The sequence below is a fragment of the Adiantum capillus-veneris genome, chromosome 18 (genome assembly GCF_014529385.1).
Source record: "Adiantum capillus-veneris isolate H3 chromosome 18, ASM1452938v2, whole genome shotgun sequence".
NCBI lineage: Eukaryota > Viridiplantae > Streptophyta > Polypodiopsida > Polypodiales > Pteridaceae > Adiantum > Adiantum capillus-veneris.
This window is the reverse complement of record NC_140948.1, coordinates 128,380,958-128,404,660: the sequence shown is the minus strand read 5'-3', so window position 1 is coordinate 128,404,660 and position 23,703 is coordinate 128,380,958. Positions and strand designations below refer to the sequence as shown.

Here is a 23,703-nt window from a genome sequence, read left to right as displayed (position 1 = left end):
GTGAACTCCTCTCATGAGTGCATAGGTGTGTCCATAGCAAACCACAAGTCACCACCCCCTCTGGAGTGCGCAACCGCCGAAGATGGCTGGAATGAATGGATCTCCCAAGGATCATACGCCCATAGATGATCAAGCCGATATCGATGATAACGTGTACTGCAGCAGTCTCACTGAGAGACTGCATGAACCACCACCAGATGGTGTCCTTGCAGGAGGTAACTTCATCCTCTGTCGAGAAACACAAGCCATGTGGCTACTGACCACCCAAATACGCAACTGCAAGACGTTGCTGTCCAGCGATTTTCAGCGTGCTCGTACGCTCCCGACAAGGTCCGGAGCGGTGCAGAGGGTGTAGGGAAGGGTGGTGAATAATAGTCCATTAGATTAGGTTTTCCAGTTTGAAACCCTCTTGCATAAATGGTTTGTTTACGCGTTTTGACAGATGTTACTACACTACGGTGGGCATCTGGCATGTCAAGCATGTAGTTCTAGGTTAGAGGAATCTGACGTGCAAGACTGCGCGTCGATTGGATTCCCCGGTGGGCGGATGTGCGACAATTGCACCCAGATTTGGACCCCCTGGACTTATTTTTAATTCATTTTTACGATTTATTTGTTGGAAATCCTGGTGGACAATTGCCCTACAAGGCCTTAATAATTACTTTAAGGCCCATTCCCCACCTATAAAGCAAATCATCTGCCAGCACATGGAGCAAGGAGGAGGAAGCGCCCAATTCAGCCAGCGTTTTAGCAAAGGAGCAACCAGCGTTTTTGCAGAGTTCAGCCAGCAGCCCGCGTTTCCGAAATTCAGCCCCATCGCCGGCAATTCTCGGCCCTACTAGCCAGCGTTTTGGTTTTCAGTCCAAGCGCTGCAGCAGCAGCAGATCAGCCCCTGCGTTTTCCAGTTTTCAGCCCATCCCTCGCCGGGTGTGCAAGAGATCCGTAGCGGTTCCCATTGACAGATGCGGTCCGGTACTTCGGCAGCCATTGATCCCTCCTCTTGGCAAATTCCCTCGCCGAAATCGAGTGCTCCATTGCTGTCCATCATCGGCCTCATCGCGATCTGCGTTTTCAGCCCATCATCCTTCTCACATCGGAAGTGCAAATCAGCCCGTGGTGGTCATCCGCAATTCCCACATCGAGAAGGATCCAAGGTGCATCAAATCAGCCCCGGAGGTGCCTCCTCTTGAGGAGTTACCGCAGCAACATTCCCTAATCAAGTCGGTCGAGTCTACATTGAGGTATTGCATTGTGTATACATTCCATTTACGCAATCTAAAGCAAATACCACATCGGTAACGGTGTGGGGGGCCCTTGAGAGGGTTGGTTGGGACCCCATCAGGTGTCGCTCTCTTCTTCTCTCTCTTTCTCTCTCCCTTTACACATCTCTATTGCATTCTCTCAACCCCTCTGTTCAGGGGAACATAAAAGGAACATTCATTGAAGTACAAAATATTCACTAACGCAAGGAAAGAAGGAAAGGATTTTGTGGAAGTGTAAAACTAGATCTTCACCATTTTAATTCCGCTGCACCTGACACTTGACGGCTAAGAAGTGTGAGAACCCCCTCCTCAACACGCTGCAACGCTCCCGTACCGACCGGTGGTATACAGGCACGCTGAAATCTCTATTACAGCAGCGTTTTCAGCACCCTTTGCAGCGTTTTTTGGGCGGACAGCAGGCTGAATTTTTACCCTTTGTGCGGTTGATCACTCCCTTGCTCGTCAGGACACCATCTGGTGGTTGTCTCAACGGTTATTTTGGACTCCTATAGCATTGGAGACGGTACATTCATCGGCAACTTGCGATCTTACCGATCTACCTCTAGGACTACTCTTTGAGCACGTGACATGTCAACTCCGAAGCAGAAGGGACAACAACAACAGTCCCAAAAGGGGGCCACCACGTCTTCGACGACTAAGGCCACTTCCACTTCTGCGACTACAGCGGCATCTTCCAATGCAACATCCAACAATTATGCCCTCACCCAGTTTGCTGAGGAGAAAAAGTTGGATTTAAATTTTACACAACTATTATGTGTGGAGGACACGAGCCCGCGCAATAATTGCCTACCATGGACTCTAGGAATGGTTCAATGATTTCACCCATTCGGCTACACAGCCTTCCCTTCCCACCGCCACTCAAGCCCAGATCGACGAGTGGGTGGATCGAGACATACGAGTCTTCACCTTTCTTATGATGAAACTCTTGGACCGCATCACGAAGGAAGTTTCCAAAGAGGAGCATGCACATCCATTGTGGAGACAGATTCTTGACCAGTTTGAGGAGACCTCGTTTGCCAGACAGATCACACTTGAACGGAAGTTGTACAACCTCCAGTTCAAGGATTTCAACTCACTCGATGGGTTGACCCGCCGCATGCGCAAACTTTGGGACGACCTTGCCTCTGTCGAAGGAGACATCACCTCGGCACGCATGGCTGGCCTCTTACTATTCAAGCTTTCCCCACCCTTTAATCCCTACTTCAGAGCTTGCTCACATCCGAACGTACCTCTTTTCCCACCTGGGACAAGATTTTCCCGTTCTTCAAACAGATCGAGGGGCACTCCGCATTCAGAGCTAGAGGTGTTGTTGATGCAGAAGGAGCTTTGACAGCTCAAGGAGGCAACAAGAAAGGTAAAGGTAAGAAGAAGAAGAAGAACAAGGACATTGAATGTTACCACTGCCACAAAAAAGGACACACAGAATCAGAACGCAGAAAAAAGAAGCGAGACGAGGCCAACAAGGAGAAACAGACAGCCTCGACAACAGTTGCAGCCTCTCACGAAACGACGGGGGCCGCTCTAGTGCGACGACGGACCACGCTCTTGCTACATCGCAGTTAGGTACTTGGGTTTTTGACAGTGAAGCCACCACTCACATGACTCCCCAACAGTCTTGGTTTAGCTCTCTCAACGAGACTCACGGGCAGACCGTCACTATGGGTGACAACCATGAGATTCCAGTGTTTCCTCTTTCGTTCTACCTCAGACCTAAAGTTCAGTTCAGTGGAGGCGTTTTACGTTCGGAACATGGCCTTCAACCTCCTCTCTATGTCGAGTTTGGACTCTCAGGGAGCTGACATACACTTTGGGTGTGGCACAGTGACCATTTTTTATTCTACGACAGGTACTATCCTTGCACGCGGTGAGCGTGATCGTTCTCTATACCACCTCACTGCTCTTCTATCTCGGACCACAGAGTCTTCTTCTCTATGGCATGCACGATTTGGACATCTATGCTATCAGCAACTTCAGCAAGCTGCTAGGACCTCTATGGTGGAGGGTTTACTAGCGATACGCTCCTCATCAGGCGTATGTGAGGCTTGCCAGATGGGCAAGGTTGCCTTTCCAAAGAAGGCATCCAACAGAGCTTCGACACCACTCGCACTGGTTCACACTGATTGTCACAAAGTGATGACGTGGCGGACAGCAGAAACCCTAATTTCTGCCAGAAACCCTAAAATTCCTGCAAACCCTAATTTCTCACGAAAACCCTAATTTCCGGAAATCGCGGAGACTATCAAGTCTTGTTCTTGTAATCAAGTCTTGCCTTTTAAGTCAAGCTTTGTAATCAAGTTTGTTAATCAAGTCTTGTAATGAAGACTAAGTGTTGCAATCAAGTTTCAAGCTCTTGTATATTGTGAGTGCCTCCTCTCGCTCTCTTCTAGCTCGAGACACGCCCATAACAACTGGCAGAGTGCCATTGGTTAGCCCGTGAGGCTAGGAGTGTGCAAGGTCACCTCGAGGAGGTGAGGCCGGGTGGTATGGGACGCTCTGCCTTACAGATGCACGCCTATGTTCTCGGGCCCTAGCCCGAGCACGGGGGAGCTGTCGGATGGTGGCTATGGTCAGGTGCTTCGTTTGACGCATATCCATAGGCGGTCCACATAGCCGGGAGATTCATCCCACGTGTTCCTTTCAAGGTATCAAAGCCAGCTTGACTACCAGTCGGACCTTGTGCACACCTATTAAGCCTTGGTCAATTAGGGCTAATTGTTCAAAATGCAACTTTTGACAAAAGTTGAATATCTTTATCCTCTTCTTCTCATATGTAATTGTAGGGGTGACATTTTTCACACAGTTTTTACTAATTTTTCAAGAAGAAAATCACAATTTTAATAATTTTAGTCAAGATACATAAGCTTGTGATGTGATCTCTCTGATTTTGTAGAATTGTGTTAAAAAACAATGATTTGGTGCGTAATTTTCCTAGTTATCCAAATCATTGAAACTGGTTTTTACACAAATCTCAAAAAAAATTATTGATTCTCCTCGTCTCCTTGTTGATGCAGAGAGAAAGACAAAGAAGAGAGAGAATGTCACTTTTCTCTAACCATTAATAGAAAAAGAGTCAGCGTACTCTATAGTGTGTGTAAAAACACGCATGGAACAAAAAAAATTGTATGCACACATTGTTGTGTAGCACTGTGTAACACACACACACACACACACACACACACAGAGCCAGCACAGTTGTAGAGAGAGAACAGGGAGGAGAGAGAAACAGCCAGCATGGCTGTAGAGAGAGAACGGAAAAGAGAGACAACTATCGAGTGTGTTGCGAGCGCTTGACACAGGGGCTATTGGCGCGGAGATCTGAAACCCACGTGCCTTGATTACTCTCCAACGTTGGAAGCTTCCTTCAGGTTACAATAATTTCTTGGCTGGGTAAGTTACCTTTAAGTTTTTATTAATTAATTAAACCTATGGCCAAACATTTTAAAAATTGGCTATTTAAAGTGTGAAACCTATCTTTTGTTTAAAAAGGCACTCTAGAGAGCTCATTTTTGAGAAAATCCTCTCCAAGAGCTTCACTTTCACCCATTATTTCTATAAATAATGGGTTTGCAATACCAATTGTCATCACTTTGGAAATTTCAGCCTTTTTTGAAGCAACCCTATTGGTTTAGTAAAACCGAAGAAAGGGGTTAAATAAGCTAAGTGTCAAGAAAAAGTATCTGCTCCCGCCTAATAGATCGACTCCATGGAACGTTATACTTTACGAAGATAGACCTACAATCAAGCTATCATCAAATACGAATCAATCTAGAAGGTGTTCCTAAAACGGGTTTCCATACACATTATGGTCACAATGAATTTTTGGTCTTACCTTTTGGTCTTAACTGATAGACGAAATGACTGCAGCATTTTGGTCTGATTGATCTCGAATAGACATGGTTGCAATAGGGGTTAGTCAATCGGACATCGATGAGGTCCCAATTGGACCTAGATGTGATTGCTAGCTAATGTCCTGTGATGTCTGGTGATGTCTTGTGATGTCGTGTGATGTGACTGTCGATTTTGTACATGTGCTAGATGTGTGTTCCTGGTACGTAGGTACTAACAGTCAGTGTCTGCTAAGACGGTTTATGGCTTTTGTCCGTTTTGCAGGCGTAATCGCGGTCGATTACAATGATTTCAAGAGGGGGGTATGTCACAAAGTGATGACGTGGCGGACAGCAGAAACCCTAATTTCTGCCAAAAACCCTAAAATTCCTGCAAACCCTAATTTCTAGCAAAAACCCTAATTTCCGGAAATCGCAGAGACTTTTTTTTTTTTTTTTAATGAAATGATGAGCGACGCGAATTTTGCTTTTTTTTTATATAAAAAAAGAAAAGACTCTCTAAAGAGAGAGAGAGGACTACTGCTTTTGATTTTAAAAGCTTTTGGGGCTCTGCTTTTGGGCATTCCTTGTAGCTTTAAATAAGTGGTGAGGGCCTCACTTCTCAGAGCATCTGGACGCAGAGTCTGAGAGTGAAACCCTAACCGCTCTCTTGTACTTTGATGATTGATTAATACAAAAAGAAATACTGAAAGGGACGCCAGTCTTTGGGGCCAATATCTCTAGGCACGGAACTCCGCCGGGCCAGTGTAAATCTATTGTGATCTGTGAATTGTTTTGAAGTGGTTATTTGGTGCTGTCGCGATTGATTTTTGACTTGGAGTGTCCAAGTTTGTTACACTGATCTATGTGGCCCAATGAGCACTCCTGGCTCATAGTTTTTGCTTGTGCTTGTGGATGATTTCAGCAGGTACACTTGGGCTTCGTTCCTAAAGCTCAAGTCGGAGGCTTTCAGTTTCATTCGAAATTGGAAGAAGATGGTTGAAAAGGAGGACTTGCACGTCAAATGTATTCGCTCAGACAGAGGATGAGTTCACCTCGAAGGACTTTGCATAGTGTTTCATTGCCGACTTGAGAGGTGAATGAATGGCCACCTGCCATCCTGAATGGATCTTGTCAAGTGGGTGGTCTCTTCAGAAACTTTGCATATTGCAGATCCTTGGCGTACTTGAGAATCTTGTGGCACAAATGTCAACCTGCCGCTAATGTAGGGATTCCTTCTTGTCGAGGTCACTTGGTGGAAGAGGACCTTACTCTACTCCCGATTCTTCAAAAAGAGGCCGACTCCCACTAGAACCTCCGTTGATCTCTTCACTTGTGTGAATGGATGGAACAGTTCCCTCATTGCCAGATTCACTACTTGAATCCATGTGTGTTGCAAAAAAAGGGATCGGATCATTTGTAGAAGAAGAATCGTCTAAGCTCTGATACCGCTGAAATAGACTTGGACACTCCAAGCCAAAGATCTACTGCAACACGAGAGAGAGAGAGAGAGAGAGAGAGAGAGAGAGAGAGAGAGAGAGAGAGAGAGAAAGAAAGAAAGAAAGAAAGAAAGAAAGATTTTTAACGTCTATGTCAGGCCGAAATCGGCCTATGAGACAAATCAAATGTACATGGTGTGTATGTCATCCGTCTATCGGAAAGACAAATGAAACAAAACTGATACAAAACTGAACTGAATGTAGGTAGTGGAGTATCTGAGGAGGGATGGAGCTCTATCTCTAGGGGTATATGCATGTCTATATGCTCAAGGTAGTACAATCATGAGAATGCATCAAGCTATCTAGCTCCATCCTGTACTAATGGGGGGATGTAAGATGTGGTACATGGGCGGTTCTGGTGCCAAGGCTACCCGGATGAAAGCTGTCGGGTCGGCCCTCATCTGAGCCACTCGCTCCTCAGTGGCACGGCGCTCCCGGCTCGGATCTCCTCGATCTGTCGGTGGTGGGAGCTCGCACCCCTGTAGCCTGTGACTCGTGGTCGTCGTCTAGCTCGGCTCACCTCCGCCTGTGGGAGTGTCACTTCCCTCTGAGTGTCTGGTGAGGGAGGGGCGGCAATCCTCTGAAAGAAGTCTGTGAGCTGCGACTGTCTCCCCTCTGTCTGTGTAGCTGTGTGTGGCTGTAGTAGTGTGTCCCGATGGCTCTGTATCTCTAGTAAGAAACGTCCGAGCTGTCTCTGATCTCAAGAGTCCATGATCTCTCGGAGAGTGGGCTGTCCTCTGAATAAGGCCTCATACCTGCCTCTGATCTCAGTGTATGCTCTGCATCTACATACAAAGTGCTCCTCACTCTCCACCTCCTCTGTGCAGGCTCTGCAGACTCGCTCCTCCCTGGGAACACCAGTATGTCTCCCGATCTCAATCTCTAACCTGTGTGAAGCCACTCTCAGCTGACCAATCGCCACCCGTGAGCTATGTGGCATATATGTGTCCATGTAGCGTGGTCTCTGTATGAACCCCCCAGACAATATGGTGAGAAACTGGTCTCTGTAATCTGACATCCTCGTCCCCAAGCCAGGTGACTCCCAGACTCTCCTAGTGTATAGCTGCCACAGATCCCGTCTCAATACCAAGTTCCTCTCACTGCGAGAGAGGTGAACATATGGTGAGTGGGGGTCGTACTGGAATGGTGGTAGGCTCTCCATGTCAAGACCGTGTCCCTCAAACCATGCTCTGACCTGTGAGTACCATGCTCTCTCATGCCCACTCTCTGATAGTTGTATAGCTGCCTCAAATGCTCTACGACTCGGTACGACATAGTTCCGCGCCTAGGTGCATTGGCCCCAAAGAATGGCACCCCTTCTTGGTATTTCTTTATGATTATGCTTCGCAAAGTACAATGTCCGAGGGTCCTCCTTCTCTTGGTGCTCCCAAGCTAATATGAGGAGTAATGAGGCCCTAGACACACTTATAAAGGCCCTAGGCCAAACTCAATAGCATTACATGAAAAGCTTCACTTCAAAAAGTTGTAGGACCAAAAGCTGGCGCTCCAACAAGCCTAGCGCAAATCGCCGAATTCCGTACTATCTACCACATCAGCAGCGCAAATCGCATAACGTCTGTACAGCCTGCCACATCAGCACCTCCACGCAATTTTTGAGTCTCCTTATTTTAATCGGGTTTAGGCTCCTCGGCCAAGCTCTGATAAGTTGATAGGGTTAGGTTTTTAGCCCTAACCCCCTTTGGACCACTTGGCGAAATTGTGTAAGTTTGGCGCAACTGCTTCTTTTCACTAGGGTTTAGGCCCCTCAACCGGCTTCTGTCCTTTAGGCCATGCCACGTCATCAATTTGTGACAAAAAGGTCACCTTAATAATGAACTGACAGTGGGTCCTCACCTACCCCTTAGCCAACTAGTGGTTATCTGCTTATATCGAGCAAAACAATCAGAATCAAATACTCTAACAATTGATGTAGACATGTTCCAGCATAGGCCTGCAACGACAGCACTGCTGCAGCTGCTCGCGGGCTAGTTTGACACTAACAGTTCCCCAAACACACTGCGCCCTACCTCACTTCGGCCTTGCCTCACTTCACTGCTAATGGCTGCTATACTCATTGCCACTAGCCTTTGAGGGAAAAAACGCTGACTTCTAATCAATGCAGATTGCAATGCGTTACAAAAATTGTTGTCTGCCAAGTCAAGGTTAAAGTTGCCACATGAAGAGTTCACAAGGGTCTTTTTCCCCCCTTCAAAACACAACAAAGCAGAGGCAATCCAATCCTCTGTCACTCGTGAGAATTAGGTGGGTCTCCCAGCCTCAGCTTTTTCCACATTGACTCCTCTTCACCATGACCAAGCACCATCGACACAAAATATCATGTTTGAGTAACACACCGCCAAAGCATACACATGAGATACACTCGATCACAGACATGCACGGCATAGTGTTGGCTACTATGGTTTTGTATTGCACACTAGACATATGTTGTAGTAAGCTTGTGAGATACCTATTTTATTTCTACCTTGCACTGTGTGTACTTGAGGTGTTTCTTATCGAACATAGTTTTTCGGTCCTCTAATTGTAGTTGTAGTTGTGTTGGACTTTGTATTTTTACCATGAGCTACACGGGCTTGAGGCGTTTCTCATTGTTTCTGTTCCATTGTGTTTCTCATTGCTTTTCTTCCAGACTTCTACTAAAATCTCCGAGCATCGATCTAATAGATAGCCCTCTTCTACATCTAATACCCAATTGAACGAGTCTACAAGACTTCTACTAAAATCTCCAAGCATCGTTTCTAATAGATAGCCCTCTTCTGCATCTAATACCCATTTGAACGAGTCTACAAGACTATTAAGGCCAAGATTTTTTTGATTAAAATTATGGCTTCCATTTGACTCCTTTGGGGCTATCCCTTGCCTGTCAGGAGTGGGGGAAGCTAGGTAATGCAGAGGTTCGCAAAGGAAAGGGAGGTAGCAGCAAAAGTTTGAACTCTCGTCCATGTAGCAAGGATCTGCAGCAAAAGTTTTAACTCTTGTCAATGTAGCAAGGATCTGCATCTCTTCAAAAGTCATTTCCATATTTTAAACCTTAGCTATGTCCATCTTGTTTCCATATGTTGCTCATTTCATGTGCCTTAGACTCAGCAGAGGGGTGCATGATAACAGAGTAGAGTCACTCATCATAAACTAGCAAGAAAGAGAAACACTAGTGGGAAACCTTACACAGTCTTTTATGCTCTGGTTTCACAGAGCCCCTGTAGATATACCCCCCCAGAAAAAATCAACCTAAACATTCTGAAACTCAGCGAGACTGGCAGAGAGAAACCCAAAGCTTCCTTACAGATTGACCCACTCTCTTATCACTTGGAAAACTCTGACACGTTTGTTCAATGAGCTGACTGCTTTCATACCTCTACATGAAAACCAAGCCTTTTGAGAGCCAGCCACACTTCTACAATCAAGATACACGAACCTCAAAAACGCTTGAGGAGCTTTGTTGTGTCACCCAAACCATGAAAGCCTTACCTGTAATGCAAAGAGCAAGTCCTCCTAGTGCATGCCATGCCTTTCCTCTCCTTCTTCTGAAAAACCTGTAGATATACATTGGATTGAAGGCCTTGAAAATTGCTGAATCGTACTTGATAATGTTGGATATTCCAATTGCAGCAATTGCAGCAAACCACAAGCACATCACTGGTGCAAATACAAGGGCAACCTTGCCAGTGCCAAAGCCTTGGATACTAAAAAGCACCACCAAAAGAGCAACTGCAACTCCAACAACAACATCTGCAGAAAATTAAGAGTCTTACAATGACTATTACAACCACAAAAGACTCTGCACACACAGCAAAGATCAAAGAATAGCAATCTCAGCTTACCCTCTGACAAAGAGGGGATTGCCACCCTGAGGCCACTTACTGCAGATGTCACTGTCGTCAACAAGTCCTTGAGTCAGATCAGACAACAAACCAATATACCTTCATTTTTAAAAAGACAAGAGACCCAACCCTCAGAAAAAAACGCACAGCCACAAAAACATATGATTGAGAAAACAAAATCCAAGTATATTTGATACAATAAACTCCTATAACAGCAGTAAACTGCACAAACGGTGCACTTATCTGACAAAGCAGAGGCCAACTGCTACAATAACCAAGATCTAAAGGGAGCTTTTAACTGTCTTGGTTTGAACAGAGGAAAAAGCAGCTGCAGAAACTGTTCAATCGGTATTACAGGTACCAAACAATAAAGTGCTTTCTACAATAGTAACAAATAATGAAGTGCTTTTCTAGAAGCATAAACTTGAAAGAAAAATGTGGCACTAGGTACTGGCAGTTTCAGGAGGGGATCGAGGGTGGCTTCTCTACCACGATCTACGTTCATTTCGCCCTTTTCAGAAGCTAGATTATCAAAGACTTTGACCATTCAAGATAATTGGCCGAGTGAATTCAGTCACATATCATCTCCACTTCCCACAGTCTATGCAGATTCATCCGATCTTCCATGTCTCAGTGTTGGAGCCTTGTCATTGGTCCAAAGTTCGCGAGTACCATCAACATCCATCAAGCCTTGCCGCCATACCAAGAAGCAAAACCACTCCTCCTGGAACTCGTCGCTAGAGGAGGGCGTAATGTCATGGATGCTTGAGACTCAATGTTCTTGAGTTTCCTACAAAAAAGCACTAGAAGATTCTAGAAGAATGGTGTGGAAGATTCTAAAAGATTGAGAAAAGTGTTGGAGGTTCTAGAAGATGGGCTACATCATCACTTGTCATCATCTGCATTATCACTAGAAGGTTCTAGAAACATCTAGAAGAATCTAGAAGAATCCATTAGGTTTTAGAAGATTCTAAAAGATTCTAGAAGCATCTATTAGATTCTAGAAGGATCTAAAAGTATCAAGAAGATTCTAGAAGTAGCTATAAGAATCTGACAAGTTCTAGAAGCTTGAAAAAGAATCTAGAAGGTCCTACAAAATTCTAGAAGCTTGGAAGATTCTTAACCTCCTTAAGCTTGAGGAAGAACCTTAACCTCCTTAAACTTGAGGAAGAGCCTAAAAGGTTCTTAGCCTCCCTAAGCTTGAGGAAGAACCTAGAAGATTCTTAACCTCCTTAAGCTTTAGTATAAATAGAGAGAAGCCCCTCAGTCTTCTCAACACCATTTGTGAGGCCCATGCAAGGTTAGTCCTCTTCTAGTTCTTGTCTTGTTATCAAGTCTTGTTCTTGTAATCAAGTCTTGCCTTTTAAGTCAAGCTTTGTAATCAAGTTTGTTAATCAAGTCTTGTAATGAAGACTAAGTGTTGCAATCAAGTTTCAAGCTCTTGTATATTGTGAGTGCCTCCTCTCGCTCTCTTCTAGCTCGAGACACGCCCATAACAACTGGCAGAGTGCCATTGGTTAGCCCGTGAGGCTAGGAGTGTGCAAGGTCACCTCGAGGAGGTGAGGCCGGGTGGTATGGGACGCTCTGCCTTACAGATGCACGCCTATGTTCTCGGGCCCTAGCCCGAGCACGGGGGAGCTGTCGGATGGTGGCTATGGTCAGGTGCTTCGTTTGACGCATATCCATAGGCGGTCCACATAGCTGGGAGATTCATCCCACGTGTTCCTTTCAAGGTATCAAAGCCAGCTTGACTACCAGTCGGACCTTGTGCACACCTATTAAGCCTTGGTCAATTAGGGCTAACTGTTCAAAATGCAACTTTTGACAAAAGTTGAATATCTTTATCCTCTTCTTCTCATATGTAATTGTAGGGGTGACATTTTTCACACAGTTTTTACTAATTTTTCAAGAAGAAAATCACAATTTTAATAATTTTAGTCAAGATACATAAGCTTGTGATGTGATCTCTCTGATTTTGTAGAATTGTGTTAAAAAACAATGATTTGGTGCGTAATTTTCCTAGTTATCCAAATCATTGAAACTGGTTTTTACACAAATCTCAAAAAAATTATTGATTCTCCTTGTCTCCTTGTTGATGCAGAGAGAAAGACAAAGAAGAGAGAGAATGTCACTTTTCTCTAACCATTAATAGAAAAAGAGTCAGCGTACTCTATAGTGTGTGTAAAAACATGCATGGAACAAAAAAAATTGTATGCACATTGTTGTGTAGCACTGTGTAACACACACACACACACACACACACACACACACACACATACACACACAGAGCCAGCACAGTTGTAGAGAGAGAACAGGGAGGAGAGAGAAACAGCCAGCATGGCTGCAGAGAGAGAACGGAAAAGAGAGACAACTATCGAGTGTGTTGCGAGCGCTTGACACAGGGGCTATTGGCGCGGAGATCTGAAACCCACATGCCTTGATTACTCTCCAACATTGGAAGCTTCCTTCAGGTTACAATAATTTCTTGGCTGGGTAAGTTACCTTTAAGTTTTTATTAATTAATTAAACCTATGGCCAAACATTTTAAAAATTGGCTATTTAAAGTGTGAAACCTATCTTTTGTTTAAAAAGGCACTCCAAAGAGCTCATTTTTTAGAAAATCCTCTCCAAGAGCTTCACTTTCACCCATTATTTCTATAAATAATGGGTTTGCAATACCAATTGTCATCACTTTGGAAATTTCAGCCTTTTTTGAAGCAACCCTATTGGTTTAGTAAAACCGAAGAAAGGGGTTAAATAAGCTAAGTGTCAAGAAAAAGTATCTGCTCCCGCCTAATAGATCGACTCCATGGATCGTTATACTTTACGAAGATAGACCTATTACCTTTTGGTTTGACCAATGCTCCTGCTACGTTTCAGTAGATAATGAACGATCTGTTGAGACCGTTTCTCAGAAACTTCACCGTTGTATTTCTCGATGACATCTTATTTTACAGCTAGAGTATCTTGCGCCTATACGTGTTGTTCTCGAGGTAGCTTAGCTTTATGCCAAAACCAAGAAAGAGATTCTTTATCTGGGTCGTAATATTACTCGCAACGGAATTCGCGTTGACCCTGATAAGCTAGATAAAGTGCAAAATTGGCCCACTCTGAAGAATGTACACCAAGTAAAGTCCTTTTTAGGCTTTACATGATTTTTTCATTAATTTATCAACGTTTAATCTAATGTTGTTGCTCCGCTTACGCAACTTTTGAAAGGAGGGGTGAAAGGACCGAAGACTTCGGGGCCTCACCGTAAAAGTAATCCTCTTGTTGTCTCGAATGAGCGTCTCGATGAGAGCTTTAAGACATTAAAGCACTTGGTGACTACTGCACCAATATTGCATATTGTGGATCCTAGCAAGCCATCTGTAGTTGAAACGGATGCTAGTGATTATGCCCTTGGTGCGATTTAGTATCAAGATGAACGTCCTCTTGCGTTTGAAAGTAACAAACTTTCTGACACTAAAATGTGTTATCCAACGTACGAAAAAGAGCTTTATGCCATGGTCCATGCTTTGAAAAAGTGGAGGCATTATTTGTACGTCCCTACCTGTCACAAGACGGGCACCACGCGCCAATAGAAAAAGAGCAGACTGAACAGACTTTAGCACTTCAATAACAACTGAATTGAAAGAGAGAGAGCACACGCGACACGGGGTGGCGGAATTCCACCCCAGAGAGTATTAGCCCCAAACCTTGGCACCGCTTTCGGTATTTCTTTATATTGCATCAACACAGTATAAGCCGGTACTCCATCCTCTGCACCTTCATCCAGAAGCATGCAAGAGAATGAGCCCTAGCCTCATATTTAAAGGCCCTAGGCCCAAAAGCAATTCACATGAAAACTATTCCAACTCAAAAACAATTGGTCCAAAAACAGGAGCTCAAAAGCTGCCAACGTAAATCACGAAAACCTGTACAGTCTGCCACGTCATCAGTCAGTGCAAATTGCGGAGATCCGTACAATCTGCCACATCATCATGTCAGCGCAAATTGCGGAGATCCGTACAGTCTACCACGTCAGCATGGCAGCGCAAGACTCAGAATTCCGTACAGGATGCCACGTCATCAGTCAACGTGAATTGCAGGATTTTGTACATCTGTTGCTTCTCCTTCTTCACTTAGGGTTTAGATCCCTCGGCTCCGTTCTTTAGTGGCTTGACACGTCAGCAATTTGTGACACTACCCTTTTGCATGGACAAAAGAATCAAACATTGGAAGACATGTTGAGGGTTTATGTCTCTCACAAGCAATCTAATTGGGAACGGTACCTTCCACTATTAGAGTTTGCCTATAATAGTAGCAAGCATTCAGCTACTGGATTTAGCCCATTCATGCTGATGTATGGATTTAAGACTAAATCACCTATTTCTTTTGGCTTAGAGAAAGTCAAAGACTGCAAAGCTCGTGATTTCTTGTATGATATGCAAGAAATACTCAAATCGGCTAAGGCAAGTATAAGGATAGCTCGGGATCGCGTTACTACTTATGCTAATCAAAAGAGATCTCCAAGGACTCTAGATGTGGGACAATGGATCTATCGAACGATACCCAAGGATTCCAAGACCATGCGAACTGGAAAGTATTTCAGCTAGATTTTGTGGTCCATTCTTGATCACAAAGAAAATTGGCTCTTCCTTCGGATGTTAGAGCACATCCAGTGTTTCATGTCACGCGCCTTAAAGAAAAATTAGGTCAAGCAGACACAGTTGAGCCTATTGAGGAAAATGTATGGAAGATATTCAAACTGAGTATATTCCTCGAAAACCAGATTTTATGGTCCATTCTTGATCACAAAGAAAATTGGCTCTTCCTTCGGATGTTAGTGCACATCCAGTGTTTCATGTCAGGCGCCTTAGAGAAAAATTAGGTCAAGCTGACATTGTTGAGCCTATTGAGGAAAATGTATGGGAAGATATTCAAACTCACTATATTCCTCGAGAACCAAAGGCTGCGTTAGATCACCGTACCTATCATTCGCATCGATGTGCTTATGATCAGTACAAATGGAAGGGTCAATCTGAAACGTTTGCTGCTTGCTACTTGGGAATCGGTTAGAGCTTTGAAAGCTTAGTATCCCCACTTCATTGATGAAAACATCACTGGTTTTTAAGGGAGAAAGTATGTTATGTCCCGCGTATAGGAGAGGGGTTTTAGTCTATTGACACCATCAGATGGGTGTCAAGTGTCCAAGCAAATGTAGTGTGAATCCGGCCAATGTAGCCGGTCACTTTTTTAAAAGGAGGCCAAGGCCTCATTTGTAGTTATCGACGCCCACTGCCAGAGTGGGAGTGGTTAGCCCATGAGACTAGGTGTGCGCGAGGTCACCTCGAGGAGGTGAGGCCGGGTGGTATGGGACGCTTGGTCTTACGGGTGCAGGCCTACGTCCTCATATGCTGGCTCCAACACGAGGGAGCTGTTGGATGGTAGCTATGGTCGGGTGGTTCATCGGACGCATGTCAATAGGCGGTCCATGTAGCCAGAAGATCCTTCCCACGCATTCGTTCCACTCCTATTTCTAGGGTTTAGGACAGCCTAGGAAGTGTTCTGACACGCTTGTGAGCCTTACACACGACATGCATGTCCAAGCACTTTAGATTAGTTGCATACCCTCTAATTACACATGAGCATAAACGGTGTCTGCTATGTGTAGGCATTGGGGAGTGTTCCCATACGGTTGCATTAGTACCCAGCCTAGGTATTTATATGCATGTGAAGCACCTCTTATAAATGAGTTTATTAACTCATTAATTAGTGACATTTTTAGAAATCGTGGGATTTTTATTGGCATTGCCCGACCCAGCTTTAATCCCATATATAAATGACCCTAAGGGTCACTTCTCAAGTATGTCAGTACCCTCAGTACCAGTACCAAGTACCCACAGTACCTCAACATCCATGGCATTTTTGCACCATCAGCCCAAGTACCTGATCATCCCTTCAGTTTTCAGCCCATTTCCACCATCCTCATCAGCACCCTTGACATCAGCCATAGCAGATCAGCCAATGTTTTCAGTTTTCAGTTTTCAGCCCATCACCAACATCGGCCACAGTAGATTAGCCCATAGCCTCGTCGCAGTTGCAGTCCCGTCAATTACCCCAGCATTTTCAGTTTTAAGCCTCTAGCCTCACCGATCCAAGCATCTACAGCAAGATTCCATCAGCATCTCAGCAGATCCCGTTAGTTACCCTTACATTTTGCATTTGCTGCCTTTAGTCTTGTAGATCCAAGCATCGGTAGCAAGATCCCATCAGCATCTCAACATATAGGACCATTGTATCAGCATTTATGCAATCTAAAGCAAATATCTCTCTAGCGATAGAGAGGGGGGCCCTTGGAGGGGGGTTGGGACCCCATCTAGTGTTAGTCTCCTCTCTCTCTCTCTCTCTCTCTCTCTCTCTCTCTCTCTCTCTCTCTCTCTCGGAACCTTCGCTCAGTAGCAATCTCTCTTCTCTCTCTAGTCTTTGCACATCTCACGAAGTAAAAGGAACTCTCTCATGAAGTACAAGGAACCTGAGGACACACTGAGCACTCATCTTGAGCATTCACCATCAATCACTTCCACTGCACATTACACGGGCCCAACAGATTTGGTATTGGAAAGGGATCACCGACAATTTCTTCACGAATTTCTGGACTCGGCTCTAGGCTAGACACCATAGTTGCGGGGTATGGCCATTTTCAAGTCTCCATTCCCCGTTCCCATTCCGAATCCCCATTCTGTGTTCCAGAGTCCAGACGTGAGTATCTATAACAGGGGATGGCATTTCATGCCCGTTGCCGTTTCTCTTTCCCTGTTCCAATTTCCCACTCCAGGTAGCTATGATAGACACCAAGCTCTGTGCATTACCGTTTTTCAATGGCTAGTAGCAATGGGGTCTAGCTTGCATATGGTGGACAACCCTCAGCTTGCCCTAGGTGTGAACATCTTCGAGAGACTTAGCGGAATTGCCTTAGAGACTGCCCTCGGGCTCAGCAGAGGTGGCTCAGGATATTTCTAGTGATGGCATGCCCCTTGCCAAAGATAGACTCACCTGGGGGCAGTTGCATGGTCAGCATGTTCAGGGGTTGCCCTTGGATTCAAGGCAGAGTATGACAACCTCGTGGCAGGTCGACCTCAGCAATGCCAGATGTGTGATTTCTCAGCAGTAGCTTGGACACAGGAGAGAAACCTCATATGGGAGCTGATCAGTAGTAGCCTTAGCCAGTGGTTTGTACCAAGGGCCCACTACTTTAGAGTGTTCGAGGGCAGACCTGGTCCTCGAGCAATGATAGTACGTGTTTTTTTGTTGGAGCTCATACACACGCTCTGAGATCCGTACGACACGATTCAAAGCAGCTCTGAAAATGCAGAGCCAGCGCCAGGCTTTCATAGAGCTATGGCGGCCAAGGCCTTTCTTCATGGGTGGGCCAGGGCATTCAGTGGCGTTATCGGCCACCTTTGTGGCTCTTCCCTCCTCCCATTTTGTGAATTAGCCATTCTATATCTATTGTTGAGCTTGAGAGAGTCTCCCCTCTCTTAATAGGGGAGTGGTAGCCCTATGGGCAGTTTCAGAAAACTAATAGAAGGATCTTTTCCATGAAAAAAAAGGGACTTCCTTCCCACAAGAATAATCAAATACCTTGATTATGCCCAAAGTATTATCAAATGCCAATCAAACGTCAATAACACATGAGTCAAGTGCCACCCTGATTTGTTAACATTCTACAAGCAGTTCTTAGGACTGAAATCTAAAATGACGATGGAGTATTAATACAGAGCATTTGTAAGCAAAACACACCAGCACCTTCAATATCGACATGCACGCATATCACAAACTTACAGAACTTGTGCACATACTCAATGGCATTTCTAGCTGTCTACACACAGCATGCTCATTGTAAGAGAACCATACTCTATTCCAAAGAAAAAACTTTGCCTGCATAAAGTCACTGAGAGAGAATTAAGAGAAAACCTGAAATGCAAGGAGTGAGTATGCCGTTACTTATGACTAAGCTGACGCCCAAAAGAGCCATCACAAGTAGTGCAGTTTTTAAATAGATATTCTTTTCCAGCCTCTCTTTCATCCTCAAAGCCCTCGCAAGTCTTTGAGATGGGAGCTGAATTTTGAAGTTTGAAAGCTCATCATCTGCCTGTTGCCTGTTCGGTATAAGATTCACCTTTGCATACTGACAAATTAAAGAATAAAGAGAAAACGAGCCACCTGCAGTCATACCAAATTGCTTAAAATCTATCAAACAGCTGAACAAAAACTCTGAAAAACCCCTATATACAGTGAATAATTCATGTGCGAACTCCAACACCAACATTTTAAAGGCATATGAAGAACATGACTGCAAAATTTGCACAATAATGTAATTTTCATCTTAAGAGATTGAATGCATCAGCAAACATAGGAGCTTTCATTCATGCCAAGCCAATCACACTCTGACTACATAGACCACTTAACTTCTCAACACTCCTATGGAAAATCATAAGACTTAATTCCTACAATACCAGGTACACTCTAATCAGAAGAAAGGGGACCTCATTACAGTTCTGTCGAAAAACCAATATAAAGTAAAGAAGAAGCCTTACTTCCAACTTGAAACTTACTAAATTATGTGGTAAAAACAAACAATAATAGCTCAAGGAGTTCCGCCGGCTAGTGACCTTTCAAATCATCCTCCCTGTCGTTTGCACGGAGCACAACCAGAACATACTTTATGAGAGGGATAAGAGTAATTGTATAAATGACTATTGAAACAGCCCCCAAGATATCCGGGGCTCCCTCAATCTCAAATCCATTAAAGGCACTGCTGTAGACATATAATGGACTGGTTCCCATGTCACTATATACTAAGCCAATTGTCTGGAAGACCATGTACATTGCATATGCGAAGGTCTGCTCCTGTACACAAAAACCACAGCATCACAAACAAATCAGTTTTTTTATCCAGATCATGCACCCTGAATTCTCTTATACAATGTTAATCATGAGCTTTATATTTTGCTGACACCACAACATGTTCGTATTCCCTCAAAGGCCAGAAAAAATCTAGACTTATGAAATATGATAAGAGCTAAAACACTTGCACAAAAAGATTCAATTTAAACCAGGTAGAAGAGTAGTTTCAATTTCATTTTATGAAAATCCCTTTAAAATGCTCCAAAACACTTTAAACGAATCCTCACAGAAGGTCCTGCAAACACACAATGGGTTAGGCATGCACATGCTCACACACCACATCTCTATGATTCAGGCTGCGAGTCGCGACCAGACCGCACCAACATGTACTAATGGTCGGAGGCAGCATGCTATTTCCAACAGGTGGCGAATCATAAAAAGGAATTGTGTATGGTTGCAAAAATGATTTTACCCAAACACTACCTCGCACACACCTGACTTCTTGTCCTCGTTGCTGAGCACTGTGTGCCAGATGACTTTGTATCTCTCCCTAACTCTGACTGTTGCTCGCTCTGACCCATAGCCATCTCTGTAAATATGTTGTGTATCTCTACACTCGGCAATAGGACTCAAGCTCTAGGCCAACCAAACTGGCTTAGTAATTCTTGTGATACTCTTTCAAAAGATTTCCCACCATATTGCCTCTTAAACAGCCATTTGGCCTGCCTATAATCACAATCTCTGAGAGCATATCATTTCCTCCCAATCATAATTAATACTCTCTACAAACTCCATGGAGGGAGCCCAGAGCCACGGTCACCTGAATGGAAGGGAATAATTACTCAACTTGTATCGAGAAGAGAAAGGGCTTGCAAAAAAATGATGCAAACTAGTGAAGCCTAAAGTCTGCTAGTAACCTAAGAAAAGCTAACACTGAATGATTCAATCGAAACAAGACCACATTAGCCACATGCATTTCTTCTCAAACCATTACATTGAATTGCAACCTAATACGCAAAACATAGGTTAAACACTCTGCAAATTTCAAAACCTCTCAAGCTTCATCGCTCATTGCCACCATCTCTTGCATTACTCATGAGCATGCAAGCATCCAAGCTATCCTTTTGCATGCAGGATGTATAACAAATTGTTCACATGTGGACCTGGATCACCAGATTCACAGCGCAGCAAATACAGCATTTGTTTAACTGAAAGAAATTGAGGAGGAAGACCTTGGCGGGCAGATGCGGCAATCCAGCAAGTAGCACGGATTCAACATCCAGAGAATCTATCCGGGGTACAGCCCTTCTCAGCCTTGGTCTGCATTCACCCTCTGACGAGAATCTAGGTGCATCACTCGCACTCGAAGAACGCCTTCCATCGCTACCACTAACAAAAGACCCTCTCTCCTCATCAGCGAGCTCGGGAAGGCTGGGCAGAGGACTGTATGACGAGCCACTGTGATGACGTTCGTCCATGGCAAAATCGACCAGCAAGGCCAAGCTTCGAATTGGAAGAAACGGATGTGGTCTTCTGGAAGAAAAGCCAGGGAGCGCGAGTGTCCAGGCTAGCGAAAAGGAGGATGGAGTGGAACACTTGAGCGGACTTTGGCGGCTGTAGAGAAATTCGAGTGACAGATACACGAGAGGACGTCAGGAGACAAGTGTGTACCTTATGGCCATGAGGCTGTTTGCTAGGAGGCTGTGTGTGTGTGTGTTAAGTTTATAGTTCACATTGTCGCGGATTAAAAATTATTATTTAAAAAAATTAGGAGGCTGTTGGGGGGGGGGGGGTTGGGGGGGGGGGGGGGGGGGGGGGGGGGGGGGGGGGGAGAAAACTATACATATATCATGTATTTACAATTGTACATTGTTGTACATTACATCCTCCAGGGGCAACCGTGGGAACCACCTCCCGAATAGGGGAGGAGAATATACCCAAGAGAAGGCAACACGTGAGTCTCGAACCCTCAACCTTGGGGTTACATCGCAAAGGTCTCGTCAACTAAGCTATGCTTCTTCGGTATCCTGGATAAATTTACACTTGGTTCACGCTTTGTTCACATTAAGTTCACACCAAATTTGTGCTGTGGAAACCCTCCCAAGCTCACACTTAGTTCACATCGAGTTCACACCAAATTTAGTGTGGTGCACATACCTCTCGAGTTCACACCTAGTTCAAAAGTGATCGCACGGCCCGAATTGCACCCGTCTCGCGACTCCTAATGTGGCCCATTGATCCTACCTCCCTAGGGGTGTATCAATTAGTGATGAGGCTAGCTAAGTCGTTCGGCCAAAAAGTGCAAGGCTAGCCCACGCTCTTTTGTCTTTATCTGATTAACGGTCGCCTCGCCCGAGATGGACCCCCCCCTTTTCATCCCGTTCGGGTGAGAGAGAAGACATTCGCAATGCTAATGACGTACATCTTCCCTTCTTGAGGCATTTTTTTCATTGTTTGAAGGGCAAAATTTTTCACGAGTTTGTCATTGGAAGGTCTTGTCTACAAATGGTCCTTTTATAAGGAAGGAAAGTAAAATAGGGTAACTACCAATGGAAGGGGAGTACACTAAGTTTCCCATCTAATTTAGAGAACACACACATGCTATATGTTGAAAATGGAAAAGTACTGTGTAAGATAGAATTGTTTTCCATTCTTCATGTATCTCCAAAACTGCACTGGAGAATGTTTTGATGTACACAAATGATTGTAATAGAAATTCACCAATATTGCTCACCAAATGCACAAACTTCTTTTATTCTTCACCAAACGCGTTGCCTCATTGCAAAAATATACTTGTAATTTTGCGATATTTGTCACATTAGAAGGGCAAAATGAAATTGTGCCATTCCATAGGGAACAGTACTATTTCCCAGTGCGTGTCTTTTGAAAGAATAGGGGGCCCTTCAAATCCTAACATTGATTCGCAAGCAGGGGAAAGCTCTTGAGTAGCACTGCAGCCTTTGCCATGGTAGCTTTAGCATCTACAATGCTCGTTTTTTGGGCTTTTGGAATCTACAACAGTGCAGCAGCCTGAAAGTGAACAAGTCTTTTGCATATGTGCAACTCCACAATTTCAATGACCATCATTCATGGAATTGATCGGTTGAACTAGCCCATGTTAAGTATGGAGCCTGATTTACCCTTGTAATTTTCTATGGTAAAAGCGCACATTTGTAAGGCCCCCATTATGAGGAGAAGCCATCGTGCGTGAAGGAAAATCACTCACCGCAAACCAAAATTTTCACGGACAAGAATCAGGGGCAACTTTAAAGGCCTCGGGGACGGAGGCCCCCGAGACTTTTTTTCCGCCAGAATATTCTTTTTCGCCGGAATATTATGGGCGGACGGCGGCCGGAAAGTGGTCGGAAAACAACCGGTCGGTTGGCCGGTGGCCGGTAGTCAATGGCCGATGGTCGGAAGTCAATGACCGGTGGCCGGAAGTCAATGGCCGGTGGTCGGTGGCCGAATTCAAAAGCGGACTTGTCTTCTCAAGGGCGGCCACACATGGGCGGATTGGAGGGTCCGATTTGGACTTATTCGCACAAGGGCGGCTACACATGGCTGTCTCTCATAAGAGAGGGCAGCCCTTTTGGCCTATAAAAGGAGGCCATTTATACACACATTTCATAGTGTGAAGTTGATGCAACAAGGTGAGTGTGAGGTGGTGAGAGTGAAGCAAGGCGGGAGCTCCATTAAGGGTATAATCCCTTTGTAAACTACTTCTTGTTTTGAAGTACTAAAGCCATTGAGTGGCTGCTTTCCCGTGGACGTAGCCCACATTGGGTGAACCACGTATATCGTGTGTACTCTCTCTCTCTCTCTCTCTCTCTCTCTCTCTCTCTCTCTCTACTCTATAATCTCGTGTATATAAATCTGTCTCTCTCCATTAAGTAATCTACTCAATTATCTATTTAGCTACGTCTTATTTCCTAACAACTGGTATCAGAGCAAGGTTTTCTCGTAGCTAAATTATCTCAAGGAAAGGATTCCTTGAATTGAGCGGGAGTTATGGCGGAGGAAGGGAAGCTCAAGATTGAGAAGTTCAACGGAAAAAACTACCAACATTGGAAGATGCACATTGAAGACCATCTCTACCAGAAGGACCTCTATTTGCCACTAGGCGGTCTTGCGAAGAAGCCCGCAACAATGGCAGATGAAGCATGGATTGTCCTTGATCGAAAGGCACTGGGAACAATCCGGTTAAGCTTGGCGTCAACAGTGGCCTTCAATGTTTCGGAGATGAAGACCACGGAGGACTTGATGAAGTCACTTGACGACTTCTACGAGGAACCATCGGCATCCAATAAGGTATTTCTTATGAAGCGCTTGTTCAATCTAAAGATGGCAGAGAATGGTTCAGTTGCAG

General features: G+C 44.7%; 1 protein-coding gene across 2 annotated transcripts in view; it reads right to left on the bottom strand.

The window, feature by feature from the left end:
• The window catches only part of LOC147436388 (putative potassium transporter 12), an 88,763-nt gene extending 67,744 nt beyond the window's left edge, over positions 1–21,019 (bottom strand). The window contains exons 1-5 of one of the 2 annotated variants that reach the window (XM_086489297.1): positions 20,570–21,019; positions 19,103–19,340; positions 18,405–18,653; positions 10,446–10,496; positions 10,093–10,353 (exon numbers count right to left, since the gene is read on the bottom strand). In XM_086489297.1, coding sequence (XP_086345423.1) covers positions 10,093–10,353; positions 10,446–10,496; positions 18,405–18,653; positions 19,103–19,340; positions 20,570–20,815 — 1,045 coding nt within the window. In that variant the 5' untranslated portion in view covers positions 20,816–21,019. The remainder of the gene's footprint in view (positions 1–10,092; positions 10,354–10,445; positions 10,497–18,404; positions 18,654–19,102; positions 19,341–20,569) is intronic. The other variant, XM_086489298.1, reaches the window with a different exon arrangement.
• Between the last annotated feature and the right edge of the window lie 2,684 nt (positions 21,020–23,703).